Source organism: Rhinoderma darwinii, chromosome 6 (assembly GCF_050947455.1).
Source record: "Rhinoderma darwinii isolate aRhiDar2 chromosome 6, aRhiDar2.hap1, whole genome shotgun sequence".
In the NCBI taxonomy this organism is placed as follows: Eukaryota; Metazoa; Chordata; class Amphibia; order Anura; family Rhinodermatidae; genus Rhinoderma; species Rhinoderma darwinii.
In genome coordinates, this window is record NC_134692.1 from 77,503,809 (window position 1) to 77,523,554 (window position 19,746).

Genomic DNA, 19,746 nt, shown 5'->3' on the forward strand with positions numbered 1-19,746 from the left:
AAACAGGTAACACAAAAAGACATAAAGAGAAAAAGAAGTGTGAATGAGAACATAGCCTAAGGCAGCAGTGGGTGCATTGTCTGTTTACCAATACTTGTCCATATAAATTCAGATCCACATCTATGGATGAACACATGTAAGATCAGCATGATGACAAATCTGGTACAGTGAGTGACAGTGTGAGCGCTTAATGTTCTCTCATTAAAAGGTATAGACATGCTTCTTCACCCATTGTTATCTAATAAATAGTGGAGATCTTTCAATTGGCATAAGAATGTATTGAGGAGTGAATGAAGCATAGATTGTATCCCAGTGGCACAGGCACAGACAGTGAGCAGTGCACTGAGAGGCTTCTCTGTGTAGTATATATGTATAGCTGCTCTCTCCGCCCATCACTCCTCCCTCCCCCCTCCCTCTGTGCTGCCCCTCCATCCTCAGCACTGCTCTCTCCTCTCACTCAGTCGTCTGGAATTGTTGTGATTGCACTTACTGGGATGCTGCTGCTGCTGCTGCTGCTGGGGTTCCCGTCATGCTAAGTCCCTGCTCATCCATTGACATCTGGGAGTCACTGTCTCTATAGACATGGTGGTGGCAGAATCTCACAGACCGTGCTGGACACTTTGTGATTGCCTGTGCTCGCTGCTATTACCTTCTCTGTTACTGATCGTAGCCCGGCCAGGGAAACTTGCAGCTTTTCCTACCTCCCTAAGTGACTGCCAAACCCCTACAGGCTGGAACTGTTCTGGTAAGACGCAGCCTTGATATACACTTGTCAATTTATATAGAAATGAATGACCTGCTTCCCAGGGTCATGTTACTGCTGCACATTATTACCGGCATTATTATTATTATTATGAATATTATTATTATTTCCTTAGTTGATGGGTGGTAAAGTCTATTGACATCTCTGGTAACTGAAATAAACCCCTTGATCAGTGAATTACTGACAATACTATTTAGATATAGAAGATGTATTTAGTATATTGTGGCTGCTGCTTGATCTTTGTGTTTTGTATATAGAGCTCCGCATGCCAGGGTTTCAGTTCCTATAGTTATTGCTGCAGTCGGAAAGCTAGAACTGTATGTTTATATGAGTCTTGGCATATGGGATAAAACAATAAGATACATTCATAAAATAACCTGTGGCAGTTATATGTCATGTAACCTCAAAGCTTACAATTGGTTGTTAGCAGCCTGGAATTAAATGTAATGTGGTCTGGCTAATATCCTAGCAAATGTTTTCTATTCTCTGGTATCATTTCTAAACTGCTGAGTGATGTAAAGCTTTGAGATGAGAGAGAGAGAGAAGAAAGAGAGAGAAGACAAGAGAAGAGACTGAAGAGAGAAAGGGAGAAGAGAGAGAGAAGAGAAAGGGAGAAGAGAGAGAAGAGAGTGAGAGAAAGAGGGAGAAGAGAGAGAGAAGAGAGAGATGAGAGAGAGAGATAAGAGAGAGAGAGAAGAGACAGGGAGAAGAGAGAGATGACAGAAGGAGAAGAGAGAGATATTGTGACTTGTATGTGTATGTTATTATAGAAAAACTTGGCCATGAAAATAAAGTGTCAGCCATACCAATGTACCACTTTTATTAGAAGAACGCTATATGAAATCTAATTAATTCTAAGTATTTACTTTGCCAAAACCTGAAACATGATATTTGGCCCTGGCTTTGCAATGTGAACATCATATAAAAATCAGTTCATTTGTTTAATGGTGAGTGAACAGAGATGCTTCATTTCTCATGGTTGTCTGAGGAGTCAGATTTACTGGGATGGATAGAGTTAATCATCTTTAGATCCTTGTAATGATATTATAATATAGCCCTAACCAGACTTCCCCATTCGTAGGGAAAAAAGGTTACATTTAGGACAAAATACCAAAAAAAGCCATCAACTTAGCTGTAATAACCTGATCTCAGTTGCAGTATCAGGTCATGACTGGTGTTGTGAAATATACTAGTGACTGCCAAGTTGTGAAATATACTAATGAAATAAGGAAGGATGAGCCATGGACTTACTGCACTTGTAAATCATCTTTGTGGCTGAAGCCTATTTAATAAGATAATTGGGTGATCATGTGTTTTTTTTTAGGCTTTTAGGACCCTGCCAGAAACATTACCCTCTTTCTGTCTTGTCAATAAGAAGCCACTGATGTCTATATTGAATTAATAGTATCATTTGGGAAAGCAGTGGGAGATTGGTTCTGGATTATTAGCCTTGTAATATATATCTAAAGTGCATACCATAAGGGATGGCTGTTATCTGGTGTAGCTTATTGTATACATTTCACATGGCTGCACCCTATGCATGCAGTCTTTTCTTATATTAGGTTAGAAGAACGCATCCCTCTTGCCTGGAAGGACACAGCAGCTACAGTATAAATACGTTAAGAGCTATTGTCCTGCTGACTCTTCTTTCATTTTTAATATGAGGATGTGGTCTCAAACAGAGGAATGTAATGAAAGAATCAATACGGCTAAATCTTAATGGATCTGAAGTCTAATGTATATATTCTGTTTAATATTGTATCTTTCTGTAGAGTTGATTGATCAGGTTGCAGACAAGCTGAACTCTGATATTTCTGAGCACCCCTCCCCCACACCTAGTGTCTTAGTATGGCCAATCCAAGACAGATGTTGTTTTACTTTAAGTCAGTATAAATAATGTGACATCTTTTTTTCTTAACATTGAAGCATTTAAAGGTGATCAGCCTTCACTCAGCCACAGAAAAAAAACAACGCTTGTTTATTATCTCTTCACTTTGTTATAAAGTGCCACGTTCATTATTGCCTGGATACATTCCAAAGATTGATTTCGCAGTATGCACCAAAATATATTCCTTCTCCATCCAATGCATATTGTGTGCATAATACATGTAGCAATTCAATCTTCTGAAAATAGAACTATCTGCCTAATAAAAGATGAAATGAATCAAGTATTTCAATAAATCATTTTCTAATAAAGCCAATCTGTACTTCGACTTTTCCAAACTGAGTTTTATTTTTTCCTTTTTGCATTTGAGGTTTTGATGACAGAGAAAATGATCTTTTTCTATGTGACACCAATACCTGTAAATTTGATGGACAGTGTTTAAGAATTGGAGACAGCGTGACCTGCGATTGTCAGTTCAAGGTAAGGAGCTTGGTATCTCATTTATCAAATTGACTAATGTGGGCATAAAAAGGGAACCTACTTTCACCATCTTTCTCCGAGCTATTTGTTTTTCTACAGGCGGTAAAGTTGAAAGCAGAAATGGTACCAGGGGAAAAATTGCCAAAATAAACATGTAGTGTCGAAATACAAAGGCTTTTCAGGAAATATATTGACAATCTAGTGATCCCCACTCGGAACGAGCCCTGTGAGATATAGATAGAAACAAAGAAGGTCTATATTTTCCTCTTGTGGCCTTTGTCTCTACATCTGTATGTGTCATGTTATGGTTATAACATTTTATACTGACTTGTATATTAAAGAATTTTAGCTATTAAATGTACCAGCCACAAATATAAGCAACGCTGAATATTTATAGTTCCATCTGACTGGGCTCACACTTGGGTTTTTCTTGTTTTTCTGTATAACACATGACATGTATCTGTCTTAGTACTGGTGTAAACAAACTACTCCTTAAAACTATATTTTTTTGTACTGAAAGGATTGATCCATTGTGAGCTAGTTTATCCACCATTACAAAGGTGCCCTGTTATTTTTCGTATCAGTTGTTCTAATCCACGGCCATTGACCTTAATAATAAAAAAAGGATAGTGGTGCTATTTACAGTAACCAGACATAAAGTAGTGCTACATTATGTGTGGTGGAATGGATCCTGATTTTTGCATGGTCAGCAGATTTGATGTGATTAGTTTGTAATAAAATATGTCTTTGTATATGTAATGTACACAGAAACACTAGTCTGCAATCAGATATAATTGTGATATGTGTCACGTTTATAGTACTATACATTTATTGTATGCTTTAAAATCCAAAAAGTATGCATGCTACAGAAAAGGAAGCTTTATTGCAGTGCTATAAATTCATTAGTAACTGTCTTTCATACTTTAGCATTAAGAAGTTCTATATTACACTGGATTTTTAGGCATTTGCAGTGTAGGCATTCGGCAAAGGGATTTGCAGTTCTTAGGTGAATCTGTGGTGTATGGATCTGTGGAAATGTAAAAGTATAAGAATTAAATCAAGAATAGCTACAGATTTCAAGTGCATTTAAATAAGTAAAATGGGTCATTGTAAATCTGCTATTACTTTCCTTTACATCATTTATGGGTCTATTACTGGTTCTCTGTCTGATGCATTAGAAGCATGGTGATTGGCCTGTGAGTGGTCTGTGCACCTCTCTGTTCTTGTGATAGGATTGCTATATTAATCTGGTAGGTTACATATGTAACAGCAACACATTTACTTTGATATGGTGATAATATAAGCAACTGGTGACAATTTAAGGTAAAGTAATGAACTCATGGGTTGAATTATGGAAATAATGTCAGAAGGCTGGTTAATGGCCGCACAAACACAATCCGACCAATGTTTAGTGCCTGTAACAGTCATACTTCATGTATATACTTTATAAAGACACTTTACTTTTTAGGGTATATGATGTTTAACTAAAAATTTATAATATTATTATTACTAGTAGTAGTAGTAGTAGTAGTAGTAGTAGTAGTAGTAGTAGTAGTAGTAGTAGTAGTAGTATGTTTTTCATAGAGTCTGTGTTGTACCAGAAAAAAAAAATGGTTGTGACAATAATGGTATTAGTATATTATGGTAGTCATTACTGTTTGATACAGACAAATTTGTTGCTTCTAATATTATTAAAATTTTATAATTTGTATCCCTACATATATGCAGCTATTTTATTAGCACATCTAAAGCTGTAAAGGAGAAATTCAGTAACGTAACACATTAACATTACAGTTCAAAAAAAATAAAAAAACATTTTCAAATACTTATCTTATAATTTTGTTTTGTTCTGGAAAATGTCACTGTTTCCGTGTAAGAAACTCACTGACCTGAACATGTTAGATCTTCAAGCTGCTCTATGCATATTATATTATTATTATTATTATTATTATTATTATTATTATTATTATTATTATTACTATTGTTGTTGTTATTATTATTATCATCATCATCTTCAAATATTAATACCGTGTATAGAAAATAAAATATGTTAATATGAAAGATACTGGTCATTTACACAGGATTTACAGTCTTCTGTTTTAATAGTTGTAACATTGTTGTTTTTATTGCAGTAATATTACATTGTGATATACAATGTTTCAGGGGTCTCTGTGACATAGCAGAATGTTACTTCTTATCTGCCTTCATCTATTTATGTGCCATCAGGTCCTAAGACACCTTACTCTATGCTTTAACATTTCAAAAACTCAATAGTGTTGTGGATATTAACCTCAGGTTTAGTACTGACTACAGTTTTTTTCTTTCTCTACTTTCCCTGAAGAATATTTGCAACTCAGGTTTATCATTGACTGCAACAAACACAGAAAATATCAGCATCACTTTTATACAAAAATCTTCTGCCTTATACTGGAGAACAATCAGTTACACTGCATTCGGAAAGTCTTCAGACCTTTTCACTTTTGTAACATTTTGCTATGTTGAGGACTTGTGCAAAAATAAAAATCAAGTTTCTCCCCATCATTCTGCACTCAATACCCCATAATGACAAAGTGAAAACAGAGTTTTAGACATTTTTGCAAATTTTTAAAGAATGATAAACTCAAATTTCGCATGGACATAAGTATTCAGACCATTTATTATGACACTTGAAATTTAGCTATAGGGGCCTCCCATCTTTGAAATGTGTCTACACCCTGATTGGAGTTCACCTGTGGTAAATTCATTTGATTGGACATGATTTGGAAAGACACACCCATTTCTTTATGAGGTCTCACAGCTGACAATGCATATCAGAGCAAAAACCAAGCCATGAGGAGGAGCTCGGAGACAAGATTGTGCAAAGGCACAGATCTGAGAAGAGAGCACAGTGGCCTCAATAATTCTTAAATGGAAGAAGATTGGAACAACCAGAACTCTTCCTAGAGCTGGCCACCCCACCAAACTAAGTAATCGGTGGAGAAGGGCCTTGGTAATAGGTGACCAAGAACCCAATGGTCACTTTGGCAGGGCTCCAATGATCCCATGTGCTGATAGGAGAAACTTCCAGAAGATCAACCATCACTGCAGCACTCCACCAATCTGGACTGTATGGTAGAGTGGCTAGAAAGAAGCCTCTCCTCTGTAAAAGACACATGAAAGCCCATCTGGAGTTTGCAAAAAAGCACCTGAAGGACTCTCAGACTGTGAGAAACAAGATTCTGTGGTCTGATGAAACCAAGATTCAACTTTTTGGGCACAATTCTAAGCGTCATGTTTGGAGGAAACAAGGCACTGCTCATCACCTGCAAAATACCATCCCTACAGTGAAGCATGGGGGTGGCAGCATCATTCTGTGGGGATGATTTTCAGTGGCTGGGACAGGGAGACTGGTCAGGGTTGAGGAAAAGATGAATGGAGCAAAGTACAGAGATATTCTGAATGAAAACCTGTTCCAGAGTGCTCTGGACCTCAGACTGGGCCGAAAGTTCACCTTCCAACAAGACTTATGACCCTAAGCACACAGCCAAGACAACACAGGAGTGGTTAGGGACAACTTTATGAATGTCATTGAGTGGCCCAGCCAGAGCCCTGACTTGAACCCAATCGAACATCTCTGGAGAGACCTAAAAATGGCTGTCTACCCATGGTCCCCATCCAACCTGACAGAGCTTGAGAGGATCTGCAGAGAAGAATTGTAGAAAATCCCCAAATCCAGGTGTGCAAACTTTGTGGCATCATACCCAAGAAGACTGGAGTCTGTTATCGCTGCCAAAGGGGCTTCAACTAAGTACTGAGTAAAGGGTCTGAATACTTATGTTAATGCAATATTTTAGTTTTTCCTTTTCAATAAATTAGCATAGATTACTAACATTCTGTTTTCACTTTGTCATTATGGGGTATTGAGTGCAGAATGATGGGGAAAAACGTAATTTTTTTTATTTTTATTTTAGCACAAGGCCTCAACATAACACATTGTAAAAAAAAAGTGAAAGGGTCTGAAGACTTTCTGAATGCACTGTATATTGTTCTATAGGAGACATTGAATCCTTCTTTCTGTGATTCAGGGAGGATGTCTACATTACTATACAAGGCATGTATGTTAAAAAAATTAAACAGAGCAATTTTTTAACACCCTTTACTAAGAGAGGGATTCTGAATTTAGTACATTAAAATTCAGATCATCTGGACTAGCAGATTCAACAGTGATGTGGATGTTTCCAGTCAGTCCAGTCATATGCTCGTCAAGCGTTACCTCCACATAAGGCTTTCACAGGTCATTTTAGGCCCCTCTATAGATTTTTTTAAAGCTACTCTGGACTATTGGGGGATTCTGGATTAAACTTGAGTTTTGAACTATTTTCAGCATCTCAAAACCAGCAGATCTGATACCATTAATTATTTAATATTTTATTTGCTTCTCTATCATCTCTTTGCAAACTTAGCATATCCATGAGGGGATTCCCGCTCTGGCTGGGAATTCCACTCCTGGAGGAGCCACTGATGTCACTGTCCATATATGGACAGTACCATCAGAGGCCTCCGCCTGGAGCAGAATCCCCAGCCTGATTTTCGCAAACACTCTGGCCGGGGATTCCGCACTTGGAGGAGCCCCTAACGTCACTGTCCATATATGGGTAGTGACGTCAAGAGTTTATCCAAGACAGGAGTACCCAGCCAGAGAGCTTTGGACTCCATAGTTGAAAGCCCTGACATCACTGTCCATATATGGACAGTGACGTCAAGAGCTGATGCCCGGGGAGTCCTCTTGTGATCAGGCTCAGGATCAGTTTTTAACGGCCGTCGCAGGAATTGTTCTTAAAAAATGTCAGTTAAAAACTGATCCTTGAGTTCTATGGGGGCCATTGGACCGTGAAAGCAGCCAAAAATAGAATATGTTCTATTTTTTGACAGCCAGTATTCACAGGTTTTAAAAAAAACGGCTGTGTGAATACACTCATAGAACTTCATTGTTCTGAAAACGGCCATCGTTTTTCAATGTCAATGTAGCCTTCAAAATAGGAAGAAGTGGCCCCTAAATTAATATCACATTGACAGTATTATTCACAAACTGAATATGGTGTGTCACAGAGCCATGATGTTCCTTAGTGGCTACAGGCCCATAGTATGGACCTTCATGGACCCTTACGAAGGGCTAATAAATAAATCCTGGCTTTACAAATTTCAGAATAACTCAGTGTTATATTGCTACGCTACACAACTCTTTTATTATAATCTACAGGGTTTCTGAGTCAGCAAGAAAAATGGTCTTGCATACCCTAGTCTGCTTCTCCTTTATGTAATGTACGACCATTTCGGCAATTGGTTTTCAGTTCCAGATTCATGTTAGCATTACACTCTGATTAAGTCCATATTATCTAGATTTTCTAACCTTCTGCCTCTATTGTATTAAGGCATATGGCTGCAATTAATCCAGACATGGGAGATTGTTCTTAGACGTGCTGTGCTTTATAGTTTATCATATTGCTTCTGCATCATCGTCTGCCTTTATACTCTGAGATTTTAGGACTCTAGAGATTTGGATAAAGGATAAAATTCAGTATACAATATAGCGTGTAAATTTTGTACTTCAATTATCTCTTTAGTGACTCAGCTTAGAGATGATTATAATAGGTACCAGATTCTGACTGTTCTAAGCACAAATTCCTCAGGACAAACCATTGTTAGATTAAAGCCGCCCGGCGATCATCTGATCGCCACAGGTCCGACAGGCGATCAACTGTTTAATGTTTAACTGTTAGGGAAGTACTCTGAACTCCCTCTGCAGCAGGTAAACTCAAATAAATGCTTAACCATGTAATACATAGTTTCTTCAAGTCCACCTGTTAGCAGTTGTTATTCCCATTATTAGCATTAGCTCATAGAGGTGGGACTTTCCCGATGACGATCATATGCCCTATTAGGTACATGGAAAGATATTGTACAGATAGGGCACTTTGTCCAGATGGTCTCCTGGCTTTTGGATACAACAAAACATCACAAACTGCCCTGTGTGAGCCTGGCCTAAATATATTCTTTAAGTTCAAGGACTTACCAGGTTCAGTAAGGAGTTAGGCGCCAATGACAAATGTCCGAGCGCCTCATTGTATTTGAGTAATATAGCAGACTTCATTACATAATAGAAGACTTAGAGAAAAAAGGAAGTCATTACGCCACAAGTATAGTAAAAAATTAACAAATTTTATTAGGGACATACAAACAAAGTACAAATATGTAAAATACAAAGAAGGATCCGAATAAAAGAAGGAACGCAGTGTGATGGCTTCAAGAAAAAGTAGTAGTAAGGGTATAAAGCCCTCCACAACAGGAGTTCCCTGGCACAAATTCACTATCAAATATAGATCATAGGTGGTATGGTCTAAATGGTAAAATGCATAACTATGAGTGAATCATAACAGCAGAGTTAATCTTAACAACACGGTTAACATGGGGAGAAAAATCCCGCAAAGACCACATGTATCTAGACTAGCTGAAGTGTAAAGAGTTAGTTACCATAAGTTTTACATATAAGGATAGACCAAAGCCGGAAGCCTCATAGCAAGGCTGTGGTTGCCAGGAAAAAACGTCAGATATACATAGCCAGTGTAGATCAAGAAGAGTCTACACCGAACATTAGAAGTGAATGAAGGGAGGCTTACCCATGAGAGTGACCGTTATAACTGCCCCACACTGCAGCCTGAAAAGGTTGCGCCCCGACGCGCGTTTCGCCAATCTGGCTTCCTCAGGGGGTAGTGGCCGTTTTCTTGAAGCCATCACACTGCGTTCCTTCTTTTATTCGGATCCTTCTTTGTATTTTACATATTTGTACTTTGTTTGTATGTCCCTAATAAAATTTGTTAATTTTTTACTATACTTGTGGCGTAATGACTTCCTTTTTTCTCTAAGTCCTCTAAATATATTCTTTGTCTAGAATGCATGGAACACTAATATGTAAAAATAACAAGAAAAATTGGAAAGTAGATGGTAAAACCGTATTGGATATGCATCTAGCAAAGGTAATAAACTGGTGCAAACATATATGAACATATAAATGTGAAGAATAAAGTGATTAAATAAGAATAAAAATGTTGAATGAGCTGCTTTAAAATTAGTTTTCCCTTCCACCATAATCTTTTAGGAAACAAATGTTGTAATGTATTTTGGTTTCAGTTTGTTATTTTTTGTATAATGGAAAGTTTTACAATATTCCGATATACATTCTGTATCAATTTTTTACAGTTTGCTTGATCTTTCCTTGTCATTCAAGAAGAACCTTCACTGTTTACTTCCAATGGTGAAAAATAGAGTCGAGCTCCCGTATGTCGTTCACATGACAATTTTTTATCTGTGATGGAGATTTTAATGGTGTTGTCTCAACTGACTGTGTTTCTGATTGCAGCTCCTACAATGATCAGCTGATTGCCATGGGTCTGGCTCCTTGTCTAATCAGAAATGTAGTGTTACATGGCAGCCTTTTTCCAAACAGAGCATATGAACAGGGGTTGTCTTCATAAGACAACCCCATTTAATAGAGGCACTTTGGCTGTCTATTTTAGCCTGTCTTGTATTATAGCTTGGCTTCCTCAAGTCTTTCTGCCCTGAAGTTTTTTTTAATTTTTCCATTAGTTTAGAATATTTGAGAATCTGCTACCTATCGGGATCCTATTAGTGCCAGATTAAAATAATTCTTACAGTACTTCCAGTAAAGTGTATGCATATTTGTTTTCAGAATTTCTAGCATCTGAACATAAGATAGGTTTCAAAAAAATCGCTAATAGGCACATACTGTACTTATGGCCGACCTGGGACCCTCTGTCAAACCCGATAGAGATTGGGGTCCTATTGACCATGGCCTCATATCAGTTAAACTGGGCAGATCCCAGTGACAGATATATCATGCATCTGCCTGAGTTGGATATATTCCCTCTGTTTGAAAGGGGTTAAACGGGTACTCCCAACACGATATCCGCATGATATGCCATAAATGTCTGATAAGTGCGGGTTCCTTCTCTGGTACCCGCACCTATATCAAGAATGGGGGTCACTCAACTCTCGTATAGCCAGGTGCGGCTGCTGCAAACTGACGTCGAAAGGGGAGACTTGTGGAGAGTGAGCCGCACATGTGCGCGGCTCTCTTCATTAGTTTCAATGGTAGTAACGGAAACAGCCAAGCGCTTTTCAGCTGTTTCCATAACTCCCATACAACAGAATGGACAGAGCCGCAGCCCCCTCTTCACTAGTCCCCGTCTAGGATTGACAGTTTGCAGCAGCCGCACCAGGCAAAATGAGGATCGGATGACTCCCGTTCTCGATGTTGGTGTGGGTTGATTAACAATTATTTTGTAGCTGTTTAGACTGACCTTGCTATTGTTAGGAAATGTCTGTCCCTTTAAGATTACCATGATACGAGTCTAGCTTCTGGTCGGTTCTGGTTTTAGTTGTTGAGCCTATTCCACTTCTCTGTCCTTTTTCCTATCAGATTGACGAGTGGAGTATTTAAATCTGGGTTGGTTTTGTTTTCTTTGCTTATCATTTTACTTGTCTCCATGTGTTTGATCAAGCTTTTGGAACTGGACCACGGCTTATCTCTGGATTAACTTTTGCTTACTGATTTGGAGTTGCTGCTCCCAGCTGGTTTTGACCTCTGCAAACCCTGATATCCACTAGCTTTGTGATTTGGACTTTCTGTTTACCCTTGTACTGTCTTGTTACCTGTTCTGGTATTGCCTGCACTGCACCTCTTATTCAACACCGAACTCTGTTAAAACAACCTGGGTTCTATGCTGCAAAGTCCAACCTACCTTGCAGTGAGCTCTGGCGAAAGCCATAGAGTAGTCTTAGATTCTGTTGATCAGAGTTGTGACGAATTTGGGGTTGTGGATTTATTTGCCCGTTCATTCCTGACAGTCTCCAGTAGCCTTTGGGGAATCGCTCACCTAGCAAGTCCATAAACTTCCACCCTGGGAATTACTCAAATGGTGATTCAATAACAGCTATATAACATATATTTAACCGTTGACTAGTGCAATAATCTCCAAATACTCAAAGCTATAATGGATGAATTTCAGGAAATTTGTATCATTTACAGAGTTTAATAGGGTAGTTAATTAATCATTCATGTCAAGAGATGTTCATCTGAACAGGAAGAGATTGCTGGAAATACAGTATTTCTTAACCATTTCTTGAGAACAATTAATCCCATGTGATAAATCACATTCAATGTTTTCTCTGAAGAAATCTATGCATGAAATTTAATTGAATGAAAAGTCACTCTAACTTTAAGGCTGGGTTCACACGACCTATTTTCAGACGTAAACGAGGCGTATTATGCCTCGTTTTACGTCTGAAAATAGGGCTACAATACGTCGGCAAATATCTGCCCATTCATTTAAATGGGTTTGCCGACGTACTGTGCAGACGACCTGTAATTTACGCGTCGTCGTTTGACAGCTGTCAAACGCCGACGCGTAAATTGACTGCCTCGGCAAAGAAGTGCAGGACACTTCTTTGCAACGTAATTTGAGCCGTTCTTCATTGAAGTCAATGAAGAGCAGTTTAAGATTTACGAGCGTCAAAGACGCCTCGCATAATGCAAGGAGGAGCTTTTACGTCTGAAACGAGGCAGCTGTTTTCTCCTGAAAACAGTCTGTCTTTTCAGACGTAAAAGGCACTTCTCGTGTGCACACACCCTAAACCTTACATTTATGAGAACTTCATGATAAAGGGTGGTTTTGAAAATATACAGTTTAGGTTTAGTCATGTGTAAAAGACAAATAAAGGCAGCAAAGATTGACATAGAGGGACTCTTTGCCAAAGAAAGTAGAAATAACCCCAAAATATTTTTAAAATACCTAAATAATAAGAAACTCAAGTCGGAAATTGTTGGCCCTCTCAAAAATAATCTGGGTATAATGGTGGAGGAGGATGAGGAAAAGTCCAATATATTAAACGCCTCTTTCCTCTACCATATTTACACATTAAAATCCAATGTCAGACGACATGATTAGGGATAAAGTAAATTATCCATTAAATGTCACCTGCTTAACCCAGCAAGGAGTGCAGCACCGCCTTAAAAACACTAAAATAGACAAATAACCGGATCCGGATAATATACACCCCTGCGTTCTGCAGGAATTAAGTACTGTGATAGACAGACCATTATTTCTGATGTTTAATGATTCTATCATGACTGGGTATGTTCCACAAGACTGGAACATAGCAAATGTGGTGCCAATATTTAAAAAGGGGTCAAAAAGTGAACCCGGAAACTATGGATCTGTAAATCTGTCCTCTATTTTGGGTAAAATATTTGAGGGTTTTCTAAGAGATGCTATTCTCGAGACCCTGAATGCAAATAAGCTTCCAAAATTGTCTTCAACTAATAATTTTTTTCTCTACTTGCTAGCGAATCTCCACTCTGGCTCATAGAGAGCAATTCAGGCGTGGCACCTAAATAATATCTAATTATATTTAGATATAAATTAGCTACAGAACTTGGTAGCATAGTGTTAGGGCTTGCCCACATGTAACGCAATTGCTATAGAAAATTTCTGCAGCAATTTCGTTGAACATATCAGACTTTCCGCTGCGGCAAAAACGCACCATTATCTACGTTTTTTACTGCAGAAAATGGTGTGGATTTTGCTGCGTTTTTCACAATGCTAGGAGGTGGTGACATCTCCTCTGAAAAACGCAGCAATTCTGTCCACTTTCCGCAGCAGGAATTGACTTTCTGCGGTCCGAAAAATATGCGCCGCAGGTCAATTTCTGCTCTGAACTTTTACGCAGCGTGTTTATGAGATTTGTTAAATCTCACCCACGTTTCTACTACTTTAATCTGCTGCGAACTTTCCGTCCGCAATTCCGGATGGAAAATACGCAGCAATTCCGCTACGTTTGGACAAGCCCTTTACTGGTAGTCTTTCAAAACAGTGAAAAAGTATATGAGCTTATCTAGTGTTTTTTTTGTTTTTGTTACTAATAATGAGATGCACAGCTGACCAAATGATCTGCGCCGGCTTGCAGTTTTTCAATAGTTGGCAGTGAGACGTAAAATTAGAGTTTTACAGTGGTGGATTAAGTAGACAATAGGCCCTAAGTTGTTGCCCAAACTTGGGCCCCCCTTCCGCACCACCGTCCTGCCACGCAGTAACTATTGTTGACACTACCTTTTTGTGCAAGCATTAACAAATGGGTGTTACGATTCCCTTTGTCACAGGGCTGTGTGCCTACATACTGACAGTATCACACTGTGCAGGGACACGTCCTCCTGACAAGGGGAATTGTCTATCAGTCCTGGACTGCAGAAAGACTTTTTGTGAAATACAAGGATTTCCTATAATAAACATGTCAGGAGAGGTGACAGATTTTCTATAAATCTAGTGACTCACAGGTGACGATTTCTCAGATTCTAGTATTTTTTTTCCTCTTTTTTTCTCCCTCCAGTCCAGAGTTCATGATGTCTTCTCCCGGCCATGACCCATTTCTGCAGAATTTGCCCCTCAGATGTCTTCGGCTCCTCACTTTTCCAACATTTCCACACCTATAACCAAAAATTAAATTGTCATAGTGCCACACACTGTGCCCTTAAATATAATAGCACCATACACTGCACCCCTGAATAAAATAGTACACAACACTGTGCCACTGATTATAATTGTGTCACACACTGTAAAGTAATGCACCACATACACAGTGCCCCCTGTACATAGAGCCACACACAGCCCCTGTAGATATCACACATCCCCCTATAGCTAGCACCACACACATCCCCCCGCAGACAGCGTTACACACAGCCTCCTATAGCTGGCACCACACAGACCCCCTGTAGAGAGCGTCTCACACAGCCCCCCTGTAGATATCACACATCCCCCTATAACTAGCACCACACACATCCCCCATAGATAGCGCCACACACAGCCCCCTATAGATAGCGCCACACAGACCCCTGTAAAGAGCGCCACACACTGCCCCTTATAAATAGCACCACACAGTCGCACCTGTATAGAGCACCACACAGCCCTCCTCCATTTGTAAATAGTGCCAGACATCCCCCCTTGAATATAGTACCATACAGCCCCCCTTGTTTATAGTACCACAGTGCACACCCCCTTGTATATAGTGCCACATAGCCCCCTTCTATATAGGGCCTCACAGCGCTCCCCCCTTGCATATAGGGCCACACAGCGCTTCTCCTTGTATATAGTGTCACACAGAGCTCCCTTTTGTATATAGGGCAACACAGCACTCTCCCCCTTGTATATAGTGTCACACAGTGCTCCCCCTTTGTATATAGGGCCACACAGCGCTCTACCCCCTTGTATATAGTGTCACACAGCGCTCGCCCCTTTGTATATACGGCCACACAGTGCTCCCCCCTTGTATATAGGGCCACACAGCGCTCCCTTCCCCCCTTGTATATAGTGCACACAGCGCTCCCCCCTTGTATATAGGGCCACAAAGCACTCCCCTCTCCCCTTGTATATAGTGCACACAGCGCTCTCCCCTTTGTATATAGGGCCACACAGTGCTCCCCTATCTTGTATGTAGGGCCACACAGAGCTCCCCCTCGTATATAGGGCCACACATCGCTCCCCCTTTCTATATAGGGCCACACAGTGCTACACCCCAGTAAAAAAAAAATATATATTGTACTTAACTTGCCCCGTTCCCGCGACGGCCGGATGCATGCGCATACTCCGGGCCGGACGCATGCGCAGACTAGTGTGATGCAGTACATCATCATGCCAGCCTGTGCAGGGAGTCTCCACAGCGCCTTATAGGCTGCAGTCCTAACGTGGCCTTCAGCCTATAATATTCATTTGTATCTGTGTCGTGAGGACTCAGATACAAGTGAATGTGGCTGTCACTTTCCCAGGGGCCTCTCCGGTGCTAGTGAAGCCACTGGCATGAGGGGGCATGTACGGTTATGTGCGATTTGGGCGGCCATGGGCATCCCGGGAGCCTTGGGCCCCGGGCGGCTGCCCGAACCGCCCTAATGATGATCCGCCACTGACTGCAATGATAGCAATGCTAAGCCCTATGAACAATAGTGTTGAAATATTGTGGTGCCCCATATTTATGAAAGACTTGCACATCTTTAATCTACACGTATGACAGTTTTGAAAAAAGGTACACCAAAGGGGAGTGGTACACAACTTGAAATATTTATTATTGACTGACACCATTTCTTGGTGCAAAATATTGGTGTTTATGTACAACAGCCAAGTGTGTGTAGTATGTCATGAGTTGTATCAAATACATTACATAGCATGCGTATTTTTGACAAATTTGGAGAAATTTGCGTCAAACTGAAAGGATTTTTTTATTTTATTATAAAGTGTAGTTCTTATGACACTATTGATAAATGTGCCCTGCTCCACAGCTTTGTAACAATATATCAGTTCTCTCTTCTACTTGTACAGGGAACTAAAACACAGCCCCATTTGTTTGAGGCAGACAAGAGCCCAGCTGAAGGGGCCTTGGTCCCTTTGTTCTCAGGATCAGCACAGATCCCAGAGGTCAGATACCACGCTCCCCCGATCATAATATTATGGCATTTCCTAATATTTTAAGATGGAAATACACTTTTAACAAAACATTAATATTTCACGTTAGCTTAAAATGCTAAATTATAACTGTATAAATTATAATTATAGCTAAAGCAACAATGGCATAACAGTGAGCTCTTCATTTTAAAGTGTCTTTTATGTAGTATAATTAGAAAATTGCATTGGCGTAAATGTTTTTTGCAATTTGTAAGGGTCATTTTCATATAACTCATCTGGGACCAACTAACATAAAACCATTAAAATAAAAATCCCTACTGCATTTCATGCAATATTGCAGATGGGAACAAATTTAAGCATTCATTTTATGGCACATCCCTTTAGTTGATTGAAAGAGCCAGTAAAAATGGCATAAACAGACATATGGTGCTTTAGAAAGGTAATTAGAAATCATTAAATATACAGTTGTTTGAAAACATTATTATTATTTTCTTTTATTTATAAGTTGGCGCTATAGTCGCTGTTCTGGACGGGGAATAATTAGCACTGTGCTTTCCTTGAAACTTGACACTGCCAAATACTTTGCAGCAGCATGGAAGTATAGAGGCTACATGGTATGGAGTAGCGCTAGTGTTATTTTTAAATAAGAATTACATTTTTAAAATGTTATTACTTGTATATTGTATTCACTGGTAATATTTGTAAAATGCTGATGCGAAAAAAAAAAAAGTTTTTGATTATTATTAAAGTATTCGATTAAAACAACACTTTTTTTTAAACCTGTGCTTAAAGAAGACTAAATTCTAATTGGTGCAACAAAAATGGCGGCTGGATTCTGATTGGTTCACATGAGGCCCAGTGTTTCTATGATAACACTGAACTGCCATAGCAGAGGGGGAGGGAGTGTTGTCATGGAGACACTAATAACTTGGCACAGAATAAAAATATTTTAAAAAAATTGTTTCAAAAAATTGTTTTAAACACTCACTAGAAAGACTTATAGTACTATCTTGCAGTAATATGGCAAGTTATATATTACATAAAGGTTTAATATATAAATGTGTATGTGATCCCAATAAGGTCAACAAAAAAAATGTGATTTTTTTTTTATCATTTAGTCGTCGTCCACCTATTCAATTAAAATGTTTTTTTTCCTGATAGTTCAGGTTTGGTCACAAAGGACTGATCACAGACCACTTCTAAATTGTTTCACAGTCAAATTTTAGACATTATTGATTGCAAACCGACTAAGTAATGTGATGTGCATGTTTTTTCTATTAACACCACTCGGCTAAGGAAGCACTGAGCCATAAAAATGCTTCCATTATTACATTTGGTCCTTACAAGGGATGACCTAATCAGGAACAGGTCCATTTAGTCTTCCTAAGACCGACTGACAAACATATTTCACAGCAATTGATGCATTTTGATATTTTATAAAAGGCAGACATTTAAAGGCAATGTACAACTTTGTAAGCAATTTTTGTTAATGTATTGTTTGTGTTTAAGCAACTTTCCAAATCACATTTATTATTATTTATCAGTGGCGTTACTATAGTGGTTGCAATTGAAGCCGGCATCAAAGCCAGGGGGACCTATGGTCCCCCGCACCACAGTTACTTTAGTACTACAATAACAGTAAACTTACCCACCGCGCTCCAGAGTCAGGTCCGGGTGCAGTGCTGAGTCCTGACAACTTTCAGCATCACAACGTTATGTGCATCACGTCAGGACCCACGGTCCATCCGGTGATGAAGAGGACCTGATTCAGGAGCGAGGAGGATAAGTATCAAAATACTGTCTTGTGTTCTCTGGATCTAATCCTATAATGTGTGATATTGTCTATTAGGCCCTGTATCTAATCTTATAATGTGTGATACTGTCTGGTGGGCCCTGTATCTAATCCTATAATGTGTTATACTATCTACTGGGCTCTGTATCCAATCCTAAAATGTGTGATACTGTCTGCTGAGCCATGTATCTAAGCCTATCATGTAGAGATACTGTCTGCTAGCCAGTCTATCTAAGCTTATTATGTGTGATAGTGTCTGCTGGGCTCTGTGTCTAAGCCCATCATGTGTCTTGGTGTCTGCTGGGCTCTGTATCTAAGTCTATCATCTAAGGCATCATACATACGACCGCAGTTTTGCGGCCGTATACTATCCACAATTGCGGAACAGCAATTGCGGATAGTAGAAAACACACGCTTTCCAATGGGTCAATGCACACGACCGTGGTTTCCACGGTCCAAGCATTGCCCACAGTCCGGACCACAAAAAAAATTGTTCATTACACAGTACGCACACATTGAAATGAATGCACATCTTGTGTGTGCACAGTCCGTGATTGCGGACGGCCCACGGATGACACTCCGCAGCCCATCCATGCCGTAATCACGGACTGTGCACACAGATACGGCCGTGAGCAGGAGGCCTTAGAGGTATCCTGGGCCCTGTGTCTAAGCCTATCATGCGTAATACTGTCTAATTTGCCATGTGTCTAATCCTATCTAATATGGGGTATTCCGGTAATCAGGAGAAATTGCTTTTCAAATGTTGGGGTTCTTTTTCTCCTTTATGCCTTGTAACAATGGATCACTTCAAAGTTCTATTGGAAAAATTGTAGATTTTCATTGTCACGGTCCAATTCCACTAAGTTCTACAAAAACCATGTGGGGTCAAAATGCTCACTATACCCCTCTATAAATTCTTTGAGGGGTGTAGTTTTCCAAATGGTGTATTTTTGGGGGTGTTTCCACTGTTTTGGAAGACCTCTTTAAACCTGACATGGTGACTAAAATATATTCTAATATTAAAGGAGGCCCCAAAATCCACTAGGTACTCCTTTGCTACTGAGGCTGGTGTTTCAGTCCATTATCACACTAGGGCCACATGTGGGATATTTCTAAAAACTGCAGAATCTGGGCAATGAATATTATGTTGTGTTTCTCTGGTAAAACCTTCTGTGTTCCAGAAAAAAATGGATTAAAATAGATTTTCTAAAAAATAAAATAAATGTATAACTTTTACCTCCACTTTGCTTTTAATTCCTGTGAAACACCTAAAGGGTTAAGAAACTCTCTAAATGCTGTTTGAATACTTTGAGGGCTGATG

The 19,746-nt window shown here is 39.4% G+C and overlaps 1 protein-coding gene across 2 annotated transcripts in view; it reads left to right on the forward strand.

The window, feature by feature from the left end:
- Nucleotides 1-447: 447 nt before the first annotated feature.
- The window catches only part of TMEFF2 (transmembrane protein with EGF like and two follistatin like domains 2), an 810,050-nt gene continuing 790,751 nt past the window's right edge, over nucleotides 448-19,746 (forward strand). For both annotated transcript variants that reach the window (XM_075831276.1, XM_075831277.1), the window contains exons 1-2: nucleotides 448-745; nucleotides 3,019-3,128. In XM_075831276.1, coding sequence (XP_075687391.1) covers nucleotides 583-745; nucleotides 3,019-3,128 — 273 coding nt within the window. In that variant the 5' untranslated portion in view covers nucleotides 448-582. The remainder of the gene's footprint in view (nucleotides 746-3,018; nucleotides 3,129-19,746) is intronic.